Source organism: Periplaneta americana, chromosome 10, assembly GCF_040183065.1.
Source record: "Periplaneta americana isolate PAMFEO1 chromosome 10, P.americana_PAMFEO1_priV1, whole genome shotgun sequence".
NCBI lineage: Eukaryota > Metazoa > Arthropoda > Insecta > Blattodea > Blattidae > Periplaneta > Periplaneta americana.
Window position 1 is genome coordinate 149652705 of NC_091126.1, and position 13271 is coordinate 149665975.

The 13271-nt window shown below is 37.8% G+C and overlaps 1 protein-coding gene across 10 annotated transcripts in view; it reads right to left on the minus strand.

Moving 5' to 3' along the window:
• The window catches only part of LOC138708096 (nuclear protein MDM1-like), a 945585-nt gene that overhangs the window by 682785 nt on the left and 249529 nt on the right, over nt 1-13271 (minus strand). For all 10 annotated transcript variants that reach the window (XM_069838271.1, XM_069838273.1, XM_069838272.1 and 7 more), the window contains exon 3: nt 8811-8870. In XM_069838271.1, the coding sequence (XP_069694372.1) occupies nt 8811-8870 (60 nt within the window). The remainder of the gene's footprint in view (nt 1-8810; nt 8871-13271) is intronic.

Below are 13271 nucleotides of genomic sequence, written 5' to 3' on the forward strand. Positions count from 1 at the left end.
AACAAAAATTAACACAACAGTAGTTATTGAATTGAAGCATGAATATATAGTGTGTAATACAACCAATACAGTAATAAAATATGATTCACTTACGATCGGTCTTCAAAGATGCAGCTATTGAAAGCCACGTATTCTCCTTCATTTTCTCATCTTTATACGAGGCGCGCCGCTTATCGTAAATGTGAGGATTTTCCTCAACACTCAATATTAGAATCTCATCAAATAAAACTTGCGCCATGATGCACAGCACAGAACAAAATAATGCATAGGTTATGTCACGATCTTCTTGCTACAAAATATATGACGAGAAAATAGCTTTTAAATGGCAATAGAATGAATCTAGTGGGTGTGATCGGAAACGTGAACGCCAAAGTTGAAACTTGGCCAACCCTCCGTTCCGGATCTTGGGCTCCGGCAAGCTTTTCGTTAATTGTGAATGCTCACATTTAAATGTACACATTTTAACAATTTTACCGTTTTCGTTCCGATTCTCGTTTCCGGTTTATTGTGAACCAGCCTTTAGTGATTTATTGCGTTTTGAGACTTGGAATCTGTTTAGATAGATACGTTCTTACTAATATGACTTCAATTACGTTTCTAAGTACTTTTCTTCTTACAGTACGGTTTAAATATTACAATTTGAAAAGAATATGTTTTTAAATTTCTCCAAATATAATGTGAATTTTAGTATAGCCGGTCACGTCCGGTTACAACAATTCTTTTACCATTTAATACAGCATCATTCAGAGTGTTGAATCCTTGTTTTAAAGTTTGCGCGTTCTTGCGCATTTATCAGTAATTATTTTTTTTCAGTGGTGGGGCATACGGTATCTGTTCCAAGTTTGGCTTAGCAACAGAAAAGCATAATGGAATAAGGAAATTTTTAATCACTGTGCGAGTGTTTTGAGCCTTCAAATTATTCATATGGTATCGAATATCAGGTTAAAATGCATTGGAACATTTTGTGTAACCTTAAAAAATGCACAGTAAATCAGAATGCAAATCACTAGCTGGACAAAATTAATAACTAATCTATATTTTAACGGATTGTTAAGAAACTTTGTACATGACTTACAGGTGGCACATATGTTTTGTGTACAAACTCTGATTACGTTTGCACAAGAAAAACTACCCCTTTATAGCAGATATATTTAGACTGAATTAATAACTTCTCTCCTATCTAACAGATTTTTATGAAACATTCTACGGAAGTTACAGATAGCATATATTTTTGTGCAGAAACTATATTTACGGTTCCCTAAGATGAAGTACCCCTTTATAGGGATGCATTCAAACAAAATTAGTAACTTCTTTCCTATCTAACAGATTTTCATGAAACTTATACAGAAGTTACAGGTGGAATATATTTTTTGTCTACAAAATCTGATTGTTTTATAAGAGGAACTGCCCCTTTGTAGTGGTGCATTTAGACAAAATAAGTAACTTCTGTCCTATATAATATATTTTTATGAAACTATGTACAACAATTAGGACTACAGGTAGCATACAGATGTAATCAGAATTTTTACACAAAAATATATGCTGCAAATTAAGCTTTCAGGAATAACTCCCTGTAAAGTTAATTTGAATAATTTCGAGGGAAAAATTGTTCCGGGGCCGGGTATCGAACCCGGGACCTTTGGTTAAACGTACCAAAGCTCTCCCACTGAGCTACCCGGAAACTCTACCCGACACCGATCCAATTTTTCCTCTATATCCACAGACCTCAAAGTGGGCTGACAACCGTCAAACAACCAACATTTGAGTGCACACTAACTCTGTGTGACTTTAAATTGTGGTTTTCTGTTACGTACAGTGACGTGTATTATGCAAATTAAGCTTTCAGGAATAACTGTACGTAACAGAAAACCACAATTTAAAGACACACAGAGTTAGTGTGCACTCAAATGTTGGTTGCTTGACGGTTGTCAGCCCACTTTGAGGTCTGTGGATATAGAGGAAAAATTGGATCGGTGTCGGGTAGAGTTCCCGGGTAGCTCAGTGGGAGAGCGTTGGTACGTTTAACCAAAGGTCCCGGGTTCAATACCCGGCCCCGGAACAATTTTTCCCTCGAAATTATTAAAAAATATATGCTACCTGTAACTCCTGTACAAAGTTTTATAAAAATCCGTTATGTAGGAGAGTAGTTAATTTTGTGTCAATGCACCCCGTGTAAAGGGGTACTTCATCTTATGGAACCGTAAATATAGTTTGTACACAAAAAATATATATTCTACTTGTAACTTCTGTACAACGTTTCATAAAATCTGTTAGGAGAGAAGTTGTTACTTTTGTCTAAAACCATCCCCTATAAAGGGGTAGTTCCTCTTACACAAACGTAGTCAGACTTTGAACATAAAAAATATGTGCTACCTATAAGGTTTGTACAAGGTTTCATAACAATCCGTTAGATTGCAGAGAAGTTATTAATTTTGTCCAACTAGATTTGCGTTATTGCACATTGTGGGCCGGGACGAAGCTCAGGGTTCAATTCCCTGTAGATTTACGGCAACATTTTTTCCAAGAGCATGGTCGTCACATAGCCATCGCTCTATTTTGCATCCGCAATTTTCTCAGGGAACTGTCTGGATACCTTGCCTTCAATATTCCTCTAAAAAAATTGGAGTAATTATTTATCTAGCCAGCTTATTGATAGAATTAGATCTAAATGTTATAAGAAATTTCTAGGAATACCGTGGAACGCCCCTAACCTAGCTGCTAAATTCGAAAGGGGTTAGATAGTATTATGGGAATGATACTAGTAAGGAAAATAAAATTCTTCGGTAATATTACGGAGAAGGATGATAGTGCCATTGAAAAGAAGTGTTTGTAGTTTCTTCGGGACACGAATTTGAAATCCAATTGGCTAGAAGATTTAAAGAACAAGGTGAATAGATTAGGTCTAAGATGGTTATGGGAGGAAATTGGAGTAATGAATTTAAATGTAATTTGCAAAATCGTAAAAGAGAGGTGTAATGAAATTACGAGACAAGAATTATATCAAAATCTCAATGAATTAAGAACATTAAGTAACTATAAGGACATTAAAACGTCATGGGAACAAGAAGAATATGTCAGAATAAATAATGGGAAAGTGAGGATGGGCTTAGCTTGGTGGAGACTAGGAATATGGAAATTGAAAAACAGAAGGGGTGCCATAGAGAAGCATATCTGCCCCCTTTGCGGCATGGGGGAAGACGCATTCCATATATTATTAGAATGTCAAGAAACGGACAATGCAAGAAGTGGATAAATAATACATTTTTGAATATGAATACTGCACTATGTAGCATATAAGAAAATATGTAATATAACTGATATAAGGGAGTTAAATAAATTGGCAAATTCTTAATGATAGTGAAGATGAAATGGGAAGAGAAAGTTAAAAGTAATGGTGTATTAAATTGATCTTGTAGTGTGTATGTGTGTCTCCATGTTTTTTTTTTGCTTTGTTTTTGTTTCTTTTTTTTTAGTTGTGAGACTTGGCATAGGTGATTAAATTGTAAAGTAAGGCCGATCTGGGGTAATATAAAATTGTAACAGGTCTGTCTTACAGATATATGATATATGAATAAATATATCATATCATATCATATCATATCATATCATATCATATCATATCATATATCATATCATATGTCATATTATATATCTTATATCACATCATATATCATTTTTAATTTTATTGGGTTATTTTACGACGCTGTATCAACATCTAGGTTATTTAGCATCTGAATGATATGAAGGTAATAATGCCGGTGAAATGAGTCCGGGGTCCAGCACCGAAAGTTACCCAGCATTTGCTCGTATTGGATTGGGGGAAAACCCCGGAAAAAAACCTCAACCAGGTAACTTGCCCCGACCGGGATTCGAACTCGGGCCACCTGGTTCGCAGCCAGACGCGCTGACCGTTACTCCACAGGTGTGGACATCATATATCATATCATATCATATCATATCATATCATATCATATCATATCATATCATATCATATCGTATCGTATCGTATCGTATCATATCATATCATATCGTATCGTATCGTATCGTATCGTATCATATCATATCATATATCATAACATATAACATATTCCTCTATAAATTTTCTATATATTACAGTAAGGAGGACGCTGCTTGGCAAATCTTACCTTTAATATTACTCTGAACAGCTGCATTTCACAGACAAACCTCCTTGACTTCCTTTACCTTCAATATTACATCAAACAGCGTCTGCAATTTGAAGAAAGATAACTGACATGCTTTACAATCAGTGTTCATTGAAACAACTTGGCTTTTGACATTCTTCACCTTTAACGTTATTCCAAATTATCGTGTGCAGCGTACAGAGGAAGCTGCTAGACGTGTCTCATCTTCAATATTACCATACTCTAAACATTCCTGCAGTCTGGAGAAACTGCTGGTTATGCATTACTTTTAATATTATTCTAAACAGCTTTGCAATTTAAAGAGAGGGCTTCTTGACAAAGACATCAAAATGCCGTGGCGTGTCTTGTAACAATGTCGCTAACTTAGATTTGACTTTGTCTGCATATTGTTATACCAAATTTTATATTGAAATATATAACTTATTTCGAAAGTTTAAGAGATCCACTCAGCTTCCTATAAAATTCAGAACCGGGTCTATTCTGGGAGTAAGAGTTAGAAGAACAGTGGTGCTAACCGCAAAACTTCCACCCATTTTTGGGTTACTTTCCATATTATTACCATTTTTATTACTTCATAAGAATATTATATTTCACTACATGTTATTCGTCCCGCGCTGTGGTCGAAGGCATCCTGCCTAGGACTCGTGTTACGGAATGCGCGCTGGTTCGAGTCCTCATGGGGAAGAAATTTTCTCATGAAATTTCGGCCAGTGTATGGGACCGGTGCCCACCCAGCATCGTGATGCACTTGGGGAACTACGATATGTAGCGAAAATCCGGTTTCGAAAACCAGCTATAACGGATGGGGGGATCATCGTACTAACCACACGATACCTCCATTCTGGTTAGATGATCGTTCACCTGTGCTTCGGCATGTGGACGTGAGGCCAGCAGTCGGCTGGTCGGTCTTGGCCCTTCATGGGCTGTAGCACCATGGATTTTTTTTACATGTTATTCATTGTTTTACTGCACATATTCATAATCATAAAAGTGTATCTTAACTTATAAATTTAAAAAATCTTGAATTGGATGTCATATGTTGGACAACTTCTTATTTTCAGAGGTAGCAAAATTTCAAATGCGTTATCTGTTAATCACATAGTGTGCCTGCGCGTCCCCTTCTGACAATGTCAGCTGTAAAACATGTTAGACTATATGCATATAACTGCAAGTAACTTCTCACTAATTCAGCAGAAAAAAGTGGTATCTGGCATGTTTTTCTTCTACCACAGGGCTGGGCAGCAAGAGCGGATTCTACTCTTTCACGGGGAGCCATATGATTTCTTTTCATCCCCTTTCTTCCCCGCCGAAAACCGCGCAGCGTTGATGCAGTAACGGATGAATATTAAGCGTCCCCGTTTGGAGTCTGGATCCGCTTCCAATGCTCAGCCCTGTAATCTACCAGCTGCTTTTCCCCAAATTTCTTCTTGAACCTTACTTTTCCTTGTAATGTAATATTGATTTCCTGGACCAGAAGTGATCACAGTGGTGTTTAATGTAGTCCTGAATTCTGAGTTTTTGCCACAACACAGAAGATTCCTTCCTTAGGAGAGTTACTGTCAGACATACTCTGTGGTATTTGAAATAAAATTTTACTTAATATTTTACACTCACTTCCGTATCTAAAATGGGCAAATTTGGGCCAATTCCCATCTCTCTCTCTCTCTCTCTCTCTCTCTCTCTCTCTCTCTCTCTCCTAGGTCTATTTACAGTACAATATATTCAGGAAAAATATCTCATTGGTAAAATGCAAATTCCTCTTGAAGTCTGTTATCTTCACCTTCATTAAACTTGTTGAGTATTTAAATAAAATATTCAATAGATGAATACGAAATATTTGTTGTATGAAATATCTACAACTTAACAATTTCACTCTTAATGGTAAATTCCTTTACACATTTTCCTCCATAATACGGGATATAATGAACCTACGAGGCTTTCCAAGTCACATAATAAGAGCAATTCAAAGACTGTACGCTGGAACAATGATACAAATAAAAAATGGAAACAGACAGTCAACTACCATTATAGAGATATATCAAGGCGTGAGACAAGGATGCCCTTTAGCACCCGCTCTGTTTAACCTTTATATTGACGATGTCATAAGGAAATGGCAATATATTTTAACAGAAAAGTTTAGAGTTGATAATAGAACATTACACACATCCCTCTTTGCATATGATCAGGCAGTGATAGCAACTGACGAGGACAGCTTACAGAGAGCCATTTTTCAATTAGAAAGAGTTGCTGCTGAATATAACCTACAGATATCGCCAAGTAAAACCAAAGTAATGGCGTTCCATGGGAAGAATGTACTACAGTACGTTATTTTTCTTTTCCTTCTGACTGTACGGAGATACAGTAGCATGTTTACGTCGTCTGTTTACGTTTAAAACCTGTTCAGCCAATGGTCTGAATGAAAAAAATGTAACATATAGTAAATGTGCACCTACATTCAACGATAAGTCATCCCGCATCCACTGTCTAGTCATTAAGTATGTAACAATGTGATTTATATGCTCGCTTCATTAGTTTCATAATGGGTTATGTAACAATATGGTTTAGGCTATACGTTTAGTTTAGTATTTTTGTCACGAACTAGAAAACAATGTGGTTTACAGGCCTATTGTAAGTAATTTTATAAAATTCATAACTTACGTAACAGTGTGAGTTACTGTACATGCTTACTATAATCATGAGTACCGTACCGGTAAGTAACAATTTGTTTTTATATGCTTACATTTTTAGTCGTTTCGAGTTATGCAGAAATTTGGTTTATATGTTTACTTCAATACTTATGTCATACTCATGAACTATGAAACAAAGTGATTCACAGGTATTCTTTACATGTCATGAATTATCTAAAATAGTGGTTTATAAGCTTACTTTACCTGTTTTGTATCACAAAGTATATAGGCCTACCAAGTGATTTATACTCTCAATTTACTTCTTTTGTTACACAAAGTAAATATTATGTAATAAATGTATTCGTTTTTGCATAATAAAAAAATAATTTATGTAAAGAAAAGCATTAGGCCGAATTCGATGAATAAAAAAGCACGGTAAATTCGATTGTTTAACAAAAACTAAAAACCTACCATACCGCTTGGTGAATTAGGGTTCTTTTCCGCGGATATTTAATAATAATAAATTCGATGCAAAACTTTAGCACGACTTGCGTACAAGAATACAAAGTAATATTTTGAATCGCTGTCAGAGCAAGGGTGAACTGAGCTTACACGGACATCGTATCCCCTGCCAACTAGCCAATGAGAGCGCTGACCATTAATATGACGACAGCAATGTTAAGAGTTCCCCTATTCACAACTGAAGTTTAGTATAGCTACAGAAATACTGGGTGTTCATTTCAAATTGTGTCATGACGTCACTGTTGATGAGTCAGCGATTTGAAGCGAGTTTCAGCTTTTATGTCAGAGAAGTTGCCTATTAATCAAGGCGTTCAATCTGAACTTGAAAACGTGTACGGTATAACTTGAACGTCGTAGCAACAGATGGCGGTCTGTACGGTCTGTGTGCTACCATAACCTCTTTCGAACTGTGTTTTGCGCTAGCAAGTCATACGCAGGGTATTTCTTATCATCGGTTTCGTACGGAAACATTCCACAACACAAATAAAATGCTCCGTGTCCATGTTGATCGTCGAAATTAATGTCAACAAATACGTAAGCAATCGTCTTAACTTTCTCCACATATCCCGACAGTAAGAAAAAAACTCACCTCAGTACATGTTTCGAATCAGTTCACATTCCTGCCACTACCGGCGTTACAGTACGTATCGCTAAGTACTCTTCTGAATGAACGCCGTACTTGCTAGCAACTTCTCCGGCACATAAGTAATACACCTCTGCGGAAGTGTAGGAAGACTAAATTCTCTAGGCTCATCGACTAGCCACATGACGGCATACAGCGAGCCATGACACACTTTGAACTGAACACCCAGTATATCAAATATCAACATATCATCTGTTCTGGGAAACAATCTTTCAAGAACTACCTTACAGGTCTAAGAACTAGAGTTACGTTACGGCCTACAAAATGCATTGTCAATCTAATGGCCTGTCCATCATCTTCCGACATCAGGTAATTGTTAGTTCAAGTGAGATTTGTGGCGATTAGAGTCGGTGTTCGAGAAGTGTTCAGAGAGTATAGTTTACCCTGTCACATTGACATCTATTGTCCATTCACAGATCATTATTTCTGCTCCATGAGTTGTCACATAGGAGGGATATCGTATCTTACCGGCTACAAAATGTAAACGCGGAAGCTTATGTAGAAACAATGATATTTAAAATTTACATAAATGTATTCCTACATATTCAAAATACGTAAGAAGTTTAGCACATGACGTTACCACGTCAGTTCTAAGAGGAAAACCACTCTAGCAACTGATGCGTTTTACTACTATGATTTCACTCGAAGTGAAAATGTACCACTCTCCTTGCACCACACATTCTTCTAAACTAGACGAAGCTACTTTCCACAATGTATTAATGATCTAGATGAAGCTACTTTCCACAACATATTCAATGTCTAGATGAAACTACTTTCCAAAATACACCTATTGTCTAGATGATGTAAGACTATCTTCCGTGTTCCAATTTGAATCCTACATGAAGTGGCACTTACCTTCCTCATGACCTTCCTCCTCTGTGGACTTGGCGGTTTGCAGTTTCGAAGGATTGCCACCTACAATGAGATACATGTATGACATTACATAACAGATTGATATGGTTTATTAAAATCAGAATACTACACCCAATTATTTATAATTTTTACTTTTACATCGTACCTCGGCATCTGTCAGTGATTGGTTATTTGATTTATCGCCGTCCAGTGACTTATCTTAGTGCTTAACATAAACAAAAAAAAAGCACTAATTTTATCAACAAAAATCTTTAACGCACCACTGCAATTCACCCAATGTTTCAAAGGGCAAGTTTTCTTCTACGTTGTGAAACTAGAACAGCATGTATGAAGTGTGATTTAGAAGCTATTGAATCATTGCAATTTCGTACAATGTCTGAAACACCAATAATGAGATTAGTTGAAAAACAAAATTACTGGTTATCAAACTACTACACAGTATGAACACCATTGAAGTACTTCTACTGTTCCCACACACATCTAGGCCTATTCAACGGTCCTATAAAATGTTTAAATAGTTCTGAAATTCATTTTATGGAATGTCATTTAGAGGGTATGTTATAACCAGGCTTCGGTCCTGGACACAGAAACGCATGAAGTTCAGAACGCACGGACGATAATGTTGTGTTGGTCGAGTGGGGTGGGAGATGAAGCGCGCTGTTACTTCGTGTCTCAACATGTAAACAGTCGGTCACAGTACGGCACAAAATATATTTCACCCTGTACAGATGCAGTATATACACTATATTCCTAGTGTAGACTATAAGGGCGCTATTCATAGACATTTCACAGCACGCGATACGAGCGTACTAAGCTAGCCCCGGCTATCCACCGGTTACTTGTACAGAATTCAAATCATATCCTATCGCTAACACTGGTTTATGAATACGAAAAACGCTGATCATCCACCGAAAGCCCGCGCTAAAAATGTCTATGAATACGGCCCTAAATGTCTACCATTAAAGTATTAACGTGAGTTGTAACCTTCAATCAGGTGTCTCTACGCCGAAGCCTGTTACACGTACCTCATCCAACGGTAATGCACATTGCGGACCAACCTGTGCTGTTGCAGTCACCCTACACGGGTCATGACGCCATTTATACTCCGTGTACTCTAAACCTCATACTGGTTACTCTGTGTCCCTAGGCCGAAGCCTGGTTATAACAATTAGAACATCATCTGCTAATTCAAAGTGATATTCTACGAGTTTAATTCACATTTGTTCTCCGGAACGAGATCGGGCGAACAAGGAGGATGATATAGCACCGAAATACATTTGGACCTCAAAATTCGACTGAAGTACAATGCATAATGGGCTGGCGCTTTCATGGTGGGAAGTTCAAATTGTAAGAATACCTGAAGAATTAGATTTCACTGAAATATATTTGGACTTCAAAATTCGATCGCTGTACAATGCAGCATGGGCCGGCGATTTTATCTCGGGAAATCTAACTTTTAACAACGTTTGGATGATGAGACACCTCTAAAATATATTTGGACGTCAAAATTTGGGCGACGCACTGCACAGCATGGGCTGATGATTTTATGGTGACAATACTTGAAAGATGAGACGACACAGAAACATATTTGGAAGTCAAAATTTGGGCATTATACAGTACAGCAAACACTCGCGAACTATACCAGTCAGAGTTGTTACAGGAACGTGTTTCCTTCAATTGAGACGACGGGACAAAATTGTAGGCCTCTCAATACAGGAGGAATGAATTTCGTTTTATTACTATATTATCGGACCTCGTACAATTCTTTCTCATTCTCTAATTCTCACTTCGAAATTGTTGTTGGTTGGTTTAAGGCTATGAACTCCTAATCACGTAGCTACTTTGATTAAAAAATACCAAACACGTTGTGCGGTATTGATACTATTTCAACATTATCACTAAATCTTATATCAACAATCAAGAATCAAATAATGAAGGAGAGAGAAAGGAGACAGTGTAAGATAAAAGTTAAACGAGAGCGTGTTCTTGCAAGGGCTCTTGGAACCCATCTTAACATTTATGTGAGCTCCTAGCGTAAAGGGCTCTTGTAGGTATGTCATTTACTTTGTGACAACTCTCACAGATAGTTCCCCGAGGGGAAACACTGAAATTAACATTTTATAAGAATAATAGTCATTAACTTCAACATCCCATCACCATTTTACAATTAATTTTTGATTTTCAGATAAAACTATTCAAGATAATAAATTTATTCAAATGCCCAATCATATGATTTATCAATTTGCAAATTTATTACTTGCTAATACATATTGAAAAAAATATTCATGAACGTTTTCGGCACCATCAGATATTCAAAAATTGACGAAATCTAAACACAAGTCCATTAAGTTGTACACAGTAATATGCATAACAGAGTTTCAATGATTAATCATGAGTTTTATGTAATGAAAAACGTATAATGGAAAGGATTTCAATTGTGAATAACTTGTTTAATTTGTAGATTTACCGAAAAATGAACTTTATAATTTAATAAATTTATATATGTTTGTTATTAATATGACTCCATATTACTCGTCTCACCTCCACACAACTTGCATAAACAACATAACATAATCTCATACTTAGATTGTTAAAAATAATTTCATATGTCTCCTGAAAAAAATTGAAAATGGAGTTATATATTTTTGCACCGAGATCTTCAATTATCACTACTGATACTCCCTTACAGATGAGATTAAATTTGAATCATTAATTAAAATTAAAGAATAAAGTAAATTATTTGACTTAATGTGAAATACGAGGCGCGTCCATAAAGTAACTTTCCCACTCGTCCCACAGCTACCAAACCATATGTTGCGCGAAGCGACTGCGTGTACGTGATAGAGTAATGTCCTGTCATGGCGCATGCGCTAGCGGAACTTCCCGAGTGCTCTCAATAGCTTCGTTGCATTGGTTGAACATGGACGTTCCTATTCCAGCTCCCGCCGCGTGTGAAGTGCGGTCAGTAATAAAGTTTTTGAATGCACAGGGCATGGTCCCGATTTAAATTGATCTTCAGCTGTGCCAGGTCTATGGGCCTAACGTCATGAGCAAACAGATGTTGCGTTGCTCCACAAGGTCTTCTCTGATGATGGTTGGCCTCCCACTGCGCTCCTCGTCATGCACATTTTGGCGTCCTGCTGAAAATTGTCTACAGCAGCAACGCACCATCTGCTTGCCCATAGACCTGGCACAACTGACGATCAATTTCAATCGGCGCTATGCCCTATGCATTCAAAAACTTTATCACTGACCGCACTTCACATGCGGCGGGAGCTGGAATAGGAACGTCCTTCTTCAAGCAATGCAACGAAGCTACTGAGAGCTCTCGGGAAGTTCCGCTAGCGCATGCGCCATGCCAGGACATTACTCTATCACGCACACATAGTCGCTTTGCGCAACATATGGTTTGCTAGCTGTGGGACGAATGGAAAAGTTACTTTATGGACACGCCTCGTATTTGTACATAGGTTATATTGCTAAGCTAAAGTAATGTTCCCAGAAATGAAAGGAGCTAGGGAGTTGGTGAACTGATGAGAGAAAATGGGAGAACCGCGAGAAAATCCTAGAAAAATTAGCTTCGTACACAACGAAATTTCATGTTCGCCGTAGCAGTCGACAAAACCCAGTCTCGCTTGCATGACTATATCCCAAGCTAGTCATAAGTCACCAAGGCGGCAATCTATGATGTGTAAAGGTATATTGCAGATAGAAATATTTTAGATACACTTAGAAACTATCAACTTCCCACTAAAGGACTGTAGACAATCTGAAGTTCAATTCTGACAAACATGTTTTCTCGTACTGATCGACTGTTCACAGAGAGACAGATGTTCCGAGCACCCTCCAGCCTGCTGCCTGCACAACTGCTATCATGTAAATGGACTTGATTCAGCAATCACTGGGACGACTCGTATGTGCAGTAGCATCAACGACTTGTGAAGAAAAAAGGCATTTGTGGCCTGCCGACTTGTTGAATTATTGCACTGAATCACGCAGTCACGAAAGGCTTTCCCAGGCTACAGCACTCATTCTTTCTGTCAAAATGCAGACTGCATGCACGCACCTACGTTACAAGTTCCTTCTTACTGCCTCTCACATTCTTTAGCAAGACGTTCTGGCACAGGCCTTGGTGGCTCAGAACGAGAACGATGACGAGTTCAAATCCCGACTACAAAAGAGATGAATTTGCGGTGGACCGCTCTGATATTATGAGTAAGGGGCGGAAGTTGATGCAATAAAACAACTGAAAATAGAATATCCTTAGATTTACGTAAAAATGCCTTAACCAGGCCTGCACAAACGGCGATCATCGAGCGCGGCCGCTCCTCCGGAGCGGGAGAGCTGTCCAAACAGCTCGCCGGAAAGGTACGTCGGAATGACGTATGCCTGCTATAGGTAGAGGATAGTCCACGCAGCTATCTGGTGTAGTGTGTATTATCA